The sequence below is a fragment of the Macaca thibetana genome, chromosome X (genome assembly GCF_024542745.1).
Source record: "Macaca thibetana thibetana isolate TM-01 chromosome X, ASM2454274v1, whole genome shotgun sequence".
NCBI classification, from domain to species: Eukaryota; Metazoa; Chordata; class Mammalia; order Primates; family Cercopithecidae; genus Macaca; species Macaca thibetana.
Window position 1 is genome coordinate 2,133,660 of NC_065598.1, and position 13,131 is coordinate 2,146,790.

The window sequence follows — 13,131 nt, forward strand, 5'->3', positions numbered from 1 at the left end:
CTCGGGGAGGTGCGCCGTGGACTCGGGGAGGTGCGCCGTGGACCCGGGGAGGTGCGCTGTGGGCCCGGGGAGGTGCAGAGACCTCCTGCCCCGGGCACAGAGCTCACGTTCTGAATCACACGGGAAGGTAAAGCTCTGCTGAAGGAGCGCTCGGTCGGCACCTGCTGCGGGAAGCCTGCTCCGCCCCAGGTCACGGAGGCGGCCTCCTTCCTCCTAGATGGGGATCAGAGTAAAGCAGCGGAGTCTCACCTGGGGTGAGGGTCCTGTGGAGACAGCAGGGTGGGGACCGTTGGGGCGCTGTGTGTGGGACCCTTGTGACGTGAGGTGAGGGTCCTGTGGCAGTAGCAGGGTGGGCTGTGTTCTCTGTGAGGACACTGGAGCTGCGACCCAGGCCTGGATTGATCCCGGCAGTCAGGATTGTGGCTGCAAAGGCCCTGAGCTGTGGTCCATCGGACCCTCCTCCCCGGCTTCCTCCCGGGACCCCTCCTCCACGGCAGTTGGTGGAGGAGGACACGGCCTGTCCCCTGGGTAGTTGGTGGAGGAGGACACAGCCCGTCCCCTGGGTAGTTGGTGGAGGAGGAGGACACGGCCTGTCCCCTGGGTAGTTGGAGGAGGAGGACACGGCCCGTCCCCTGGGTAGTTGGTGGAGGAGGAGGACACGGCCCGTCCCCTGGGTAGTTGGAGGAGGAGGACACAGCCCGTCCCCTGGGTAGTTGGTGGAGGAGGACGCGGCCCGTCCCCTGGGTAGTTGATGGAGGAGGAGGACACGGCCCGTCCCCTGGGTAGTTGATGGAGGAGGACACGGCCCGTCCCCTGGGTAGTTGATGGAGGAGGAGGACACGGCCCGTCCCCTGGGTAGTTGGTGGGGGAGGACACAGCCTGTCCCCTGGGTAGTTAGTGGGGGAGGACACGGCCCGTCCCCTGGGTAGTTAGTGGGGGATGACACGGCCCGTCCCCTGGGTAGTTAGTGGGGGAGGACACGGCCCGTCCCCTGGGTAGTTAGTGGGGGAGGACACGGCCCGTCCCCTGGGTAGTTGGTGGGGGAGGAGGACACGGCCTGTCCCCTGGGTAGTTGGTGGAGGAGGACACGGCCCGTCCCCTGGGTAGTTGGTGGAGGAGGAGGACACGGCCCGTCCCCTGGGTAGTTGATGGAGGAGGAGGACACGGCCCGTCCCCTGGGTAGTTGGTGGAGGAGGACACAGCCTGTCCCCTGGGTAGTTGGTGGAGGAGGAGGACACGGCCCGTCCCCTGGGTAGTTGGTGGGGGAGGAGGACACAGCCTGTCCCCTGGGTAGTTGGTGGAGGAGGAGGACACGGCCCGTCCCCTGGGTAGTTGGTGGAGGAGGAGGACACGGCCCGTCCCCTGGGTAGTTGGTGGAGGAGGAGGACACGGCCCGTCCCCTGGGTAGTTAGTGGGGGAGGAGGACACGGCCCGTCCCCTGGGTAGTTGATGGAGGAGGACGCGGCCCGTCCCCTGGGTAGTTGGTGGAGGAGGAGGACGCGCCCGTCCCCTGGGTAGTTGGTGGAGGAGGACACGGCCCGTCCCCTGGGTAGTTGGTGGAGGAGGAGGACGCGGCCCGTCCCCTGGGTAGTTGGTGGAGGAGGAGGACGCGGCCCGTCCCCTGGGTAGTTGGTGGAGGAGGAGGACGCGGCCCGTCCCCTGGGTAGTTGGTGGAGGAGGACGCGGCCCGTCCCCTGGGTAGTTGGTGGAGGAGGAGGACGCGGCCCGTCCCCTGGGTAGTTGGTGGGGGAGGACACAGCCCGTCCCCTCAGTAGTCATGGTGGAGAAGGACACGGCCCGTCCCCTGGGCGGTTGGTGGAGCAGGACGCAGTGCGGTCGCTGACGCCGTTAACCGTTCCAGGCGGTGTTTCAGCATCACGGGATGAGATCAAATGTCCACCTCGCAGGCTGTGTGTACAGACTGAAGCAGGAGACTTTTGAGTGCGTGTTCTGGGGCCTGTGGATGTACTGGGTGAGGGGAGAGCTGATGCTGAGTGGGGCCAAGAGCCCGTGGGCGCGGGCGAGGGGCTGGGTGAGGGGCTGAGGCGTGTCCACAGCAGTACCCGGCGGTCGGCCCCTTCGCCCGGCTGTGCGGTTGCCTGCCCTGCCTGTGCCTCTCCGAACGTGAGTCGCCCGGGCTCCAGGGGCAGGGCTGCCTGTGGACGGCACCTGGGCCTCTCCACGTCTGAGCCCTCAGACGCCTGGGGCGCGGCTGCCCGTGTCCCCGGGGCCCTGCCGGGTGTGGTGGGGTCTGTGCTGTGCCCCATGGGAGTCGGGAGTGGGTCCTGGCTGGGCTCTCAGATGTCTGGGGTGCGGCTGCCCGTGTCCCCGGGGCCCTTGGGGTGTGGCGGGGGCTCAGTGGTGCAGAGCAGCCACCCAGCATGGGGTCCGTGGCAGCATCGTGTGTCCTCCTGGGCGGAGGTGGCCCCTGCAGTGCAGTACCCGTGTGGTCCCCGACAGGGACTGCGGCGTGTCCTCTCCCGGCCGGGGTCAGGCGGCCTCGGCACCGTCGGCCCCGGAGAGGCCCCTCGTGTTGTCCGGGTGGAGAAGGCGTTCGATGCTCCCGGGTTGTAACCGAGCGCTGTCCGTCACTCTTCAGGTTCAGACGCGGAAAGAAGAGCGTCTGCCCCCGGCCAGCAGCCAAAGCATTCCGACCTTCTACTTCCCCAGAGGACGCCCGCAGGACTCGCTCAACGTGGATGCCGCCATCAGCAAGATCGAGAGCGCCTTCGCCCGCCTCCCCCACGAGAGAGCCACCATGGACGACATGGGCCTGGTGGCCAAGGTGCGTGTCCCCCGTGTGACGTGGAGCAGCCGAGGTGGTACTGCGGGCGTGAGAGGGTGAGGCGGGGCGGCCGGGGCAGGTGCATGTCACACGCGTGAGGGTGAGGAGGTGGGGCGGCCGAGGCAGGTGCGTGTCACACGCGTGAGAGTGAGGTGGGGCGGCCGGGGCAGGTGCGTGTCACACACGTGAGAGTGAGGTGGGGCGGCCGGGGCAGGTGCGTGTCACACGCGTGAGAGTGAGGAGGTGGGGCGGCCGAGGCAGGTGCATGTCACACGTGTGAGAGTCAGGTGGGGCAGCTGAGGCGGGTGCCACCAGCGTGTGAGGGTGAGGTGGAGAGGCTGGAGTGGCCGAGGTGGGTGTGTGTCACACGGGCATGAGTGAGGCCAGCGGCCGAGGCGGGTGCGTGTCACGTGTGCGGGAGTGGCCCAGGTTTCCTCTGAGGTTACAGTTGTGGCCTGAGGTTTGCTGTCTGGTCGCTGCTGTGTGAATTCTTAAGCATCTGAAACTCAAGTGGGAATTCCGTCTGCATTCTCGTCCTGAGGCCGTTCAGCACCCTCCTGGCCGTGCCCCTTTCTGCCCGAGGAGCCGCCGTCCCAGGCTGGGCGGCTGTGGACCCCTGTCCCCCGGCAGTGGCCCCGAGGGCCCATTTCTGGACTCACCCTGGGTGCTGCGGCGCCATGTTCGTCATTTGCCGCCTGCTTTCCTTCTCAGCTGCCTGCTTTCCAGGCTGCCTGCGTGGACGTCCGCAGATCGGGCACGCTCGGTTTAGTGTCTGTGCGTTACCAAGGCAAGGCTCACTCCAGGGACGTGTGTCTGGACCCCTGGTGGGCGATTGTGTTTCCAGGGACCCGGGCCCACCTCTCCAGCGTTCCGTCCTCCAGGTGGAGTCGCCGGAAGGCAGATGCTCCCACCCCTCCAGGTCAGAGCCCAGAGCCTTAGTGCACGGTACTCGTGAGCCCCTCGGGGCGAGACCCCTGCTCCCCAGCCCTCTCCAGCTCTGCAGCTGTGAAGGCGGTCCTCAGGAGTGGGCAGGTTTTTGTTTTTTCAGTTTGCTTGTTTGTTTTGAGGCAGAATCTTGCTCTGTTGCCCAGGCTGGAGTGCAATGGTGCCCTCTCGGCTCACTGCAACCTCCACCTTCCAGGTTCAAGCGATTCTCCTGCCTTGGCCTCCCAAGTAGCTGGGACTACAGGTGTGTACCACCATGCCTGGCTAATTTTTATATTTTTAGTAGAGATGGAGTTTCACCATATTGGCCAGGCTGATTCAGGAACTCCTGACTTCAAGTGATCCACCTGCCTCGGCCTCCCAAAGTGCTGGGATAGAGGTGTGAGCCACCAAAGTGCTGGGATTGAGGTGTGAGCCACCGCGCCCGGCCGGTTTTTGTATTTTTAACCTATGAATACAGTCTATTAAATGAGTGGGTTTTGGGATGTTAAACCAACCTTGCATTCCTAGCATAAATTCCATGTGGTCGGTGTGTCTCGTGTCTTTCATATGTTGCTGGATTCCAGTAATTTTTGCAACTGGATTCACAGAGAACACACTGCCTGAGAGTTTTCTTGTGAGTCCTTTGTCTGCTTTTGGTTTTAGAGAAATACGGGTCTGAAAGAACACGTTGGGAAGTGTCCCCCCTTTCTCTATTAGAGACTGTCCTTTTAAAGTATTTTACAAAGTCTTGTTTTATAAATACGTAAAAACCTCTGTGGTTACGGCTGGGCGCGGTGGCTCAAGCCTGTAATCCCAGCACTTTGGGAGGCCGAGACGGGCGGATCACGAGGTCGGGAGATCGAGACCATCCTGGCTAACACGGTGAAACCCCGTCTCTACTAAAATACAAAAAAAACTAGCTGGGCGAGGTGGCGGGCGCCTGTAGTTCCAACTACTCGGGAGGCTGAGGCAGGAGAATGGCGTGAACCCGGGAGGCGGAGCTTGCAGTGAGCTGAGATCCGGCCACTGCACTCCAGCCTGGGTGACAGAGCGAGGCTCCATCTCAAAAAAAAAAAAACCTCTGTGGTTACAAAGTGAACGCTAACAAAGCAGACACAGTTGGGTAAGTCCAGGTTCCGTCCCTGTCTGCGCTGTTTCTCCCCCCGAGGTAAGAGTTCCCGTAGCTTTAGTTTACCCTCTTATTGTCGTTTTAGCTTTTAATATGAGCAAGTACACGCGAATGTGTGTATGAGGATGAACATGCATACATCTTGCATTTCTGAGAGAAAAATTAGCATGCTGTTTTACACTTGGGTATTTGTTCTTACTAAGTCCGTATCTGTAGAGGTGGCGTCGTCTTGCACGGCAGTGTGGGGCCGTGTAAGGACCAGATAAGCTGCGAGCATGCAAAGCCACCTTACAAGGAAAATTAGGGTCACTCTGTAGTTGCTTTTGTTGAAATACTAGAAACTTTCTTACAGTTGGTTGCAAACGTGGAGTGAATGAAAAAAGCTAATATTTACCTAGTATGCTGTAATTTAAAACACCACACACGTTAAGAATTGTTTCATGTCTCGGTAAAAACGTGCCACAGAAGTAGTGACAGCCGTGCCGTCTCCATGTCCGGTGTGGAGTGGGCACCCACTGCCCGCCCTGGCAGGCTCGCTCGACTTTCCACGTGTGTCTCGGCTTCCAGTGTGTTATCCTCCGTGCTCTTGAAGCTGTGGGATGTCGCTGAGAGTTCCTTCACGGGGAAGAGTCTCTTTGCTTGCACCTGGGACGGCTTCATCCTTTTCAGCACAGCCTCGGTTATGTGGAGAACTCGCCCTCGCCGAGTCTGCCCAGCCCCACACGCAGGGTGCACGCCACCGGCCGGGTCGGTCGCCTCTTCTGCGGCTCCCGTGCTGTGTCCCCTTCGCGTCCTACCAAGCCACTCACGCAGCACGGTGAGGTTCCTGCACGTGACCCACACGTTCCCCTCGGGGCTTCCCCGCCACGGCGCCTGGTTCTCACGTGCTCGCTCCGTGTCGTTTTCCTCCCGGGACGCAGCTTTCCGCGTGACCTCACTTCAGGCGCGGCGGCGGCGGCCTTGGTGGCCGTCGAAGGTGGTGAGGCTTCCAGACTTGAAAGAACTTGGCCCGTTGGCCGGGTGTCACGTTTGGTGGGAAAAAGCAAGTTTTCTCATGGTCTTCGATGCCCCCGAGAAGCAGGGTGAGCTGGGTGTGACCCAGCGGGACAGGGGAGAGCTCTGAGACTGAAGTTCTGTTGCTTGCAGTGTCTGCACCGCTGGGAGTCCGAGGGACACCTCCACAGGCCCTGCTGTCCGTGCACACACCGGCTGTTCGTACACGCACCGGCCCGGCCCCGGCAGGCAGAGCGCGTGGTGCTCGGGCCCCCACGGTGACTGTGGGCAGAGGCCGGCAGGGGCTGTGCGTTCGTGACTTAATGCACCTGCGCTGTGGCAGCAGAACCCCGTGAGTGTCCCGCATGTGCGGGGGCCGCAGGCCATGTTCCGCTCCCCCCAAGGCCGCTGAGCCTGTATGGGTGGCGCCCAGCTCACCGCCACGTGCGGGCGTCCGTCCCCGTCTCCGTCGTGTGCCTTTGGGACGGTTTTCTGTGAGCCGGGCCCCGGACCAGGGGACGAACGGGTAGCCCGGGTGTCGCTGGCATCCTCGGGTTTCCGCGCGTGAGGCCCGTGTGGTTTCGAATTTTCTCCGTCAGTGAGTGAGTGAGGGCCTGAGTCACAGCCCACGGCGTGTTCTCAGCTGCCTGAGAACTGACGTCTGAGGGGACGTGGAGTCTGTGCTTCCCCCTGTGGATCTTATAGCTGTGGCCGTGCAGTGAGGTCGGCCCGGCCGTTCCTGTCCGGTGTGTGAGTCGGGGCTGATCTCACGCATTCTTTCCTCCCTGTCATCATGTTCACTCCTCCGTGTTTTCTCTGAAGCTGTTTGGGAAACGATCGTCAGCTCCTTCGCCTCCGCCAGGCTCCACCCCGTCAGCGCCCCACAGGGAAACACGGTTTTCTCTCCCGTAATTTCCTTCAGATGTCGTTGGTTAATTCCGGGTTTTCGTTCATTGAGTCTATTATGATTATTTACATTTTTTCTAAAACACTTTTTTGCATAACTTATCAATTCATTGCCCTAAAGCTCTTGTCTTGTACGATTATCGTATCTGCATCCTCTAGACACTCTTTCTTGACAGAATCATCCATTTCTGCTTTTCCCTCCTCGATCCACCATGCTGCAGACTAATCTATATCTTTTTCAGTCAGCAGCCGTCAGGGTTACAGAGCATTTCGATTCTTTCTGTCCCATGAATTCCTGCGATCATCTTTCTCACACACCAAGATCCCCGGTTTTAAGTGCACAATCGATCCGTTGTGGTCCAGCACGCACCTGGGTATCCACCCCCACAGGGGGGACCGGCCGTGTGCCGCCTGCCCCGGGTTTCCCCTGCGCCTCCTCCTGCACCGTGTCAGTCCCCCCATTTCTCCCCGTCCCGGACCAGCCACGGACGTGCTTCCAGTCACTGTACTTCGCCTCTCTCAGAGTTTCATATTTTTTTTTTATTTTAAATTTTATTTTGAAGGGACAAGTAATATTTGTATATATTTACGGGGTACAGCAACATGCTTCACTGTGTGTGTGGTGAGGATCGATTAAATCCTGCGGTGTGGATACCGTGGGGCTCGCTGTGTGTCTGGCCGGGGCGTGGTTTCTGTGGGGTTCCCCGTGTGTCTGGCGGAATGTGGCTACCACGGGGCTGGTGGGGTGTGGAGACTGTGGAACTCGCGTGTGGCTGGCCAGGGCACGGCTGTTGTGGGGCCGGCTGTGTGTCCCTGGCCACACGGGCAGTTTGTTCTTTGCATCAGCGAGCAGGAGGGGAGAGACGGAGCACACCCACCGCCGACTCCAGAGGCCCTTCCCTTTCTGTTCTTGTTTGCTGGGAGCTCTCTTTTCTTTTTTTATTTTATTTAATTTTTTTTTGAGCCAGGTTCTCACTCAGCCCCTGGGCTGGAGTCCAGTGGCATCATCTCAGCTCACTGCAGCCTCGACCTGCTGGGCTCAAGTGATCCACCCACCTCAGCCCTCCCGAGTAGCCGGGACCCCTGGCACCTGCCACCACACCTGGCTGATTGTTTTTTTTTCGTAGAGACAGGGTTCCGCTATGTTGCCCAGGCTGGTCTGGAACTCCTGGGCTGGAAGGGCCCTCTTGTCTCAGCCTCTCAAAGTGCTGGGACGATGACGGGCATGAGCCACCATGCCTGGCCTCAGTTTTACTTTATAAAATTACAGACGTGCCTTGCAGTTTGTCCAGTACATCTGAGTATGAAGGCAGCCCCGGTCCCCAGTCCACTGCAGCGGGTCACGCCTCTCGTATGCATTAGCTGTGCATTGCCAGGCCCAGCAGGGTCTGGGTCATGAAGAACTGGTCTTGACCTGACGGACATGAGTGTGAAGGCAACCCCGGTCTTGGGGTGAGCCCCAGTCTTGGGGTGAGCCCCGGTCTTGGGGTGATCCCCGGTCTTGGGGTGAGCCCCGGTCTTGGGGTGAGTCCTGGTCTTGGGGTGAGCCCCGGTCTTGGGGTGAGTCCTGGTCTTGGGGTGAGCCCCGGTCTTGGGGTGAGCCCTGGTCTTGGGGTGAGCCCTGGTCTTTGGGGTGAGCCCCGGTATTTGGGTGAGCCCTGGTCTTGGGGTGAGCCCCGGTATTTGGGTGAGCCCTGGTCTTGGGGTGAGTCCCGGTCTTGGGGTGAGCCCCGGTCTTGGGGTGAGTCCCGGTCTTGGGGTGATCCCCGGTCTTGGGGTGAGTCCTGGTATTTGGGTGAGCCCCGGTCTTGGGGTGAGCCCCGGTCTTGGGGTGAGTCCTGGTATTTGGGTGAGCCCCGGTCTTGGGGTGATCCCCGGTCTTGGGGTGAGTCCTGGTATTTGGGTGAGCCCCGGTCTTGGGGTGAGCCCCGGTCTTGGGGTGAGCCCTGGTCTTTGGGGTGAGCCCCGGTATTTGGGTGAGCCCCAGTCTTTGGGGTGAGTCCTGGTATTTGGGTGAGCCCCGGTCTTGGGGTGAGCCCCGGTCGTGGGGTGAGAGCGCCAGTCTCTGGTCCACCACACGGTGGTCCACCACACCACACTTCTCCTCTGTGTTGGGTGCAGATGGCCTGGCCTTGCAGGGGTTGTATCTGCGCTCGTGAAGGCCTGGCCTGTGGTCTCCTTTTCTTGTCATGGCTTGGTCTGGGGGGATGCTGGCCTCGGGGAGCTGCTTGGGAAATGTCCCTTAGAATTCACTTTTTCTGGAGCCGTTTGTTTACACTGGGTGTTATTTTATGTGAGTGTTTGCTGGAACTCATCAGTGAGGCCATTTGGGACGGAGTTTTCTCTGTGGGAAGGTTTTTAATGACAGCGTGAATTGTTTCCATAGACACAGGCTGTCTGTTTCTTGTGTGTGTGTTTGTTTTTGACAGACAGAGTCTCGCTTGAACCCGGGAGGTGGCGGTTGCAGTGAGCCGAGATGGTGCCACTGTACTCCAGCCTGGGCGACAGAGCGTCCACCCCCATGACCCAGTCAGCCCCCAGCAGACCCCGCTCCAACACTCAGGATCGCGGTGCCCCATGAGATTGGGGTGGGGGCTCCGAGCCAAAGTCCAGCCCGGCTTCATGTGACCCTGAGGACTCATCCGGCTCCACGATGTCATTTGCTGGCATCTTTCCGTGTCTGCACATGTTCCCCTTGTCCTGGCACCGGCCGAGGAAGTCGTGCTGAACTCGCGAGCCGTGGCCGTGGCGTCCTCCTGTCTCCCCTCAGACCCGTCGGTCGGTGTCAGCGTGCCCCGTGCGAGTGCAGACGCCCGGGTCGTGGTCCTCGCAGTGCCCCTGCCGCAGCAGCACCATCACGTGGCCTCGGGGCCGGTGTGCTTCGTGCTTAGGGACCTGCTGTGCAATCACCAGAGCCGTAATGGAATGGAATAGGATGCAGCCGGACACGGGCCGACGATCCACACGGAGCAGCGTGCCGGACTCCTTCACGCGGGCGCTGAGCAAGGGAAGCCAGGCCTAGAAGCTCCAGGTCCTACTGCCGTGGCCTGGAAAAGGTGAACCGGAGCCCCGGGCAGGAGGCCTGGGGGCTGTCGCCGCGCTGGGGTGCGGAGGGACGGAAGGGACTGTCGGGGCTGGCGGCCTCGATCCCCGTCCTGGCTGTGCGGCGGGCGTGCGTGCCACGGCTCCCCGGCCCCACCCGGAGTTGGTCTTTCTGTGTGTGGATCCCTAAAAGACTTTTAGAGTCGAATCAGGTTATCTGGTGTGTTACTCCCTTTCAGATAAGGATTTTGTAACATTTAGGATGAACTCCTTTCCTTTGTGTCTTTTGCATTTTGGAGTTGATTGTCTCCATTTACTTCGGGATTTTTTTTTTTTAATTGTGAGCTAATTAGTTTGGAGGTAATTTTCGGGTTTGGTGTGGTGGGGGGACTGTGTGCCCAGCACTCCCACGCTCAGTTCTCATCACCCAGACGCCGGGGATGCAGCTGTCTCTGGTTGTGGTGTCAGCCTGTAGTCCCAGCACTTTGGGAGGCCGAGGCGGGAGGATGGCTTGAGGGCAAAGGTTTGGACCAGCCTGGGCAACATAGACTTCACTCTACAAAAAAAAAAAAAATAGCCACGCATGGTGGCACGCACCTGTGGTCCCAGCTACTTGGGAGGCTAGGGTGGGAGGATGGCTTGAGCCCGTGAGGTTGAGACTGCACTGAGCTGGGATCACACACTGCGCTCCAGCCTGGGCAACAGCAAGACCATGACTCAGGAAAAAAAAAAGGATCACCGTGTAGCCAGCCTGCAGGACCGGGTAGATCTGACTCAGCCTGCAGGACTGGGTAGATCTGACTGTAGCCTGTAGGACTGGGGAGATTTGACTGTAGCCTGTAGGACTGGGTAGGTCTGACGCTAGCCTGTAGGACTGGGTAGATCTGACTGTTGCCTGCAGGACTGGGTCGATCTGACTGTAGCCTGTAGGACTGGGTAGATCTGACTGTAGCCTGTAGGACCGGGTCGATCTGACTCTAGCCTGTAGGACTGGGTAGATCTGACTGTAGCCTGCAGGACTGGGTAGATCTGACTGTAGCCTGCAGGACCGGGTAGATCTGACTGTAGCCTGTAGGACTGGGGAGATTTGACTGTAGCCTGTAGGACTGGGTAGGTCTGACTGTAGCCTGTAGGACCGGGTAGGTCTGACTGTAGCCTGCAGGACTGGGTAGATCTGACTGTAGCCTGCAGGACTGGGTAGATCTGACTGTAGCCTGTAGGACTGGGTAGATCTGACTGTAGCCTGTAGGACTGGGTAGATCTGACTGTAGCCTGTAGGACTGCATAGATCTGATGCTAGCCTGTAGGACTGGGTAGATCTGACTGTAGCCTGCAGGACTGGGTAGATCTGACTGTTGCCTGCAGGACTGGGTCGATCTGACTCTAGCCTGTAGGACTGGGTCGATCTGACTCTAGCCTGTAGGACTGGATGGATCTGACTGTAGCCTGTAGGACTGGATGGATCTGACTGTAGCCTGTAGGATTGCATGGATCTGACTCTAGCCTGTAGGACCGGGTAGGTCTGACTGTAGCCTGCAGGACTGGGTAGATCTGACACTAGCCTGTAGGACTGCGTAGATCTGACACTAGCCTGTAGGACTGGGTAGATCTGACTCTAGCCTGTAGGACCGGGTAGATCTGACTCTAGCCTGTAGGACCGGGTAGATCTGACTGTAGCCTGTAGGACCGGGTAGATCTGACTCTAGCCTGTAGGACTGGGTAGATCTGACTGTAGCCTGCAGGACTGGGTAGATCTGACTGTAGCCTGCAGGACTGGGTAGATCTGACACTAGCCTGTAGGACTGCGTAGATCTGACGCTAGCCTGTAGGACTGGGTAGATCTGACTCTAGCCTGTAGGACCGGGTAGATCTGACTCTAGCCTGTAGGACCGGGTAGATCTGACTGTAGCCTGTAGGACCGGGTAGATCTGACTCTAGCCTGTAGGACTGGGTAGATCTGACTGTAGCCTGTAGGACTGGGTAGATCTGACTGTAGCCTGCAGGACTGGGTAGATCTGACACTAGCCTGTAGGACTGCGTAGATCTGACGCTAGCCTGTAGGACTGGGTAGATCTGACGCTAGCCTGTAGGACTGGGTAGATCTGACTGTAGCCTGTAGGACTGGGTAGATCTGACACTAGCCTGTAGGACTGGGTAGATCTGACTGTAGCCTGCAGGATTGGGTAGATCTGACTCTAGCCTGCAGGACTGGGTAGATTTGACTCTAGCCTGTAGGACTGAGTAGATCTGACTGTAGCCTGCAGGATTGGGTAGATCTGACTGTAGCCTGTAGGATTGGGTAGATTTGACTCTAGCCTGTAGGACTGGGTAGATCTGACTGTAGCCTGCAGGATTGGGTAGATCTGACTGTAGCCTGTAGGACCGGGTAGATCTGACTGTAGCCTGTAGGACCGGGTAGATCTGACTGTAGCCTGTAGGACCAGGTAGACTTGGCGCCAGCCGGTAGGACTGGATACATCTGATGCTCCGTCCGTGCCACCAGGTCATTACGGTGTGTCTTTCATACCATGAGGAGCACAGATGTGAAGGCTGACACATCCCCACATTCCTGGGTGTTGAGTGCTTGGGGTCTGAAATCTGCATGGCCCGTGAGCCAGAACGGCCTGATGAGGTCAGAAGCGTGAGACCAGCACCAGCCCAAGGGCCCAGTGCCCAGCACCCAGCTCGTTCCCTCCCGCTGCACCATGGCACCCTTCCCAGGTGGCCAGGGCTGAGCTCCCTCGGGATCCTCGTCACGGGAGCCGGCACGTGCCTGTGCGTCCTGCAGGGCCCGGCCCCTCCGCTCCACACGGCTGCCTTCGCGTCATCCGCAGGTGCACCAGCCGGATAGCATCTTTTCCCGTCGCCGCACTGCGCGCCGTGCTGTGGCGTGCAGCCCCTCCAAGTCCCCCCACGCCCCCTGTGGTCACTCCCGCCCCGCACCTGTCCGGACGACGCTGCCGTCATTTTATTCCTCCAGCCCCTGCTCTGGCATCAGGCTTCTCTCCCCGGGGCACCGTGCATCGGGCAGCCGGCGTCCGCATCCGTGCGGCTGTCACGGGCATCGGCCGTCTTCCCGCTGGTGTGCTTCTGGGAGGACGGATGCCCCGGCCGGGCCTCGGGCCTCATGCTTCTGGGAGACGGATGCCCCGGCCGGGCCTCGGGCCTCATGCTTCTGGGAGGACGGATGCCCCGGCCGGGCCTCGGGGCTTATGCTCAGCCCCCCTGTGGTCCACTTTCCCGGCAGCTGTGCGGCGTCCCGGTTCTCCCAGCAACGCGGACGCCCGGCTGCCTGGCAGCCTTGCCCGACCTGGCATCTTCAGTCCTTTCTGACTCAGCCGCGTCTCGT

General features: G+C 60.0%; 1 protein-coding gene across 3 annotated transcripts in view; it reads left to right on the forward strand.

Moving 5' to 3' along the window:
* LOC126946849 (serine/threonine-protein phosphatase 2A regulatory subunit B'' subunit beta) overlaps positions 1-13,131 on the forward strand; it is a 209,458-nt gene that overhangs the window by 185,609 nt on the left and 10,718 nt on the right. For all 3 annotated transcript variants that reach the window (XM_050777538.1, XM_050777537.1, XM_050777540.1), the window contains one exon: positions 2,600-2,785. In XM_050777538.1, the coding sequence (XP_050633495.1) occupies positions 2,600-2,785 (186 nt within the window). The remainder of the gene's footprint in view (positions 1-2,599; positions 2,786-13,131) is intronic.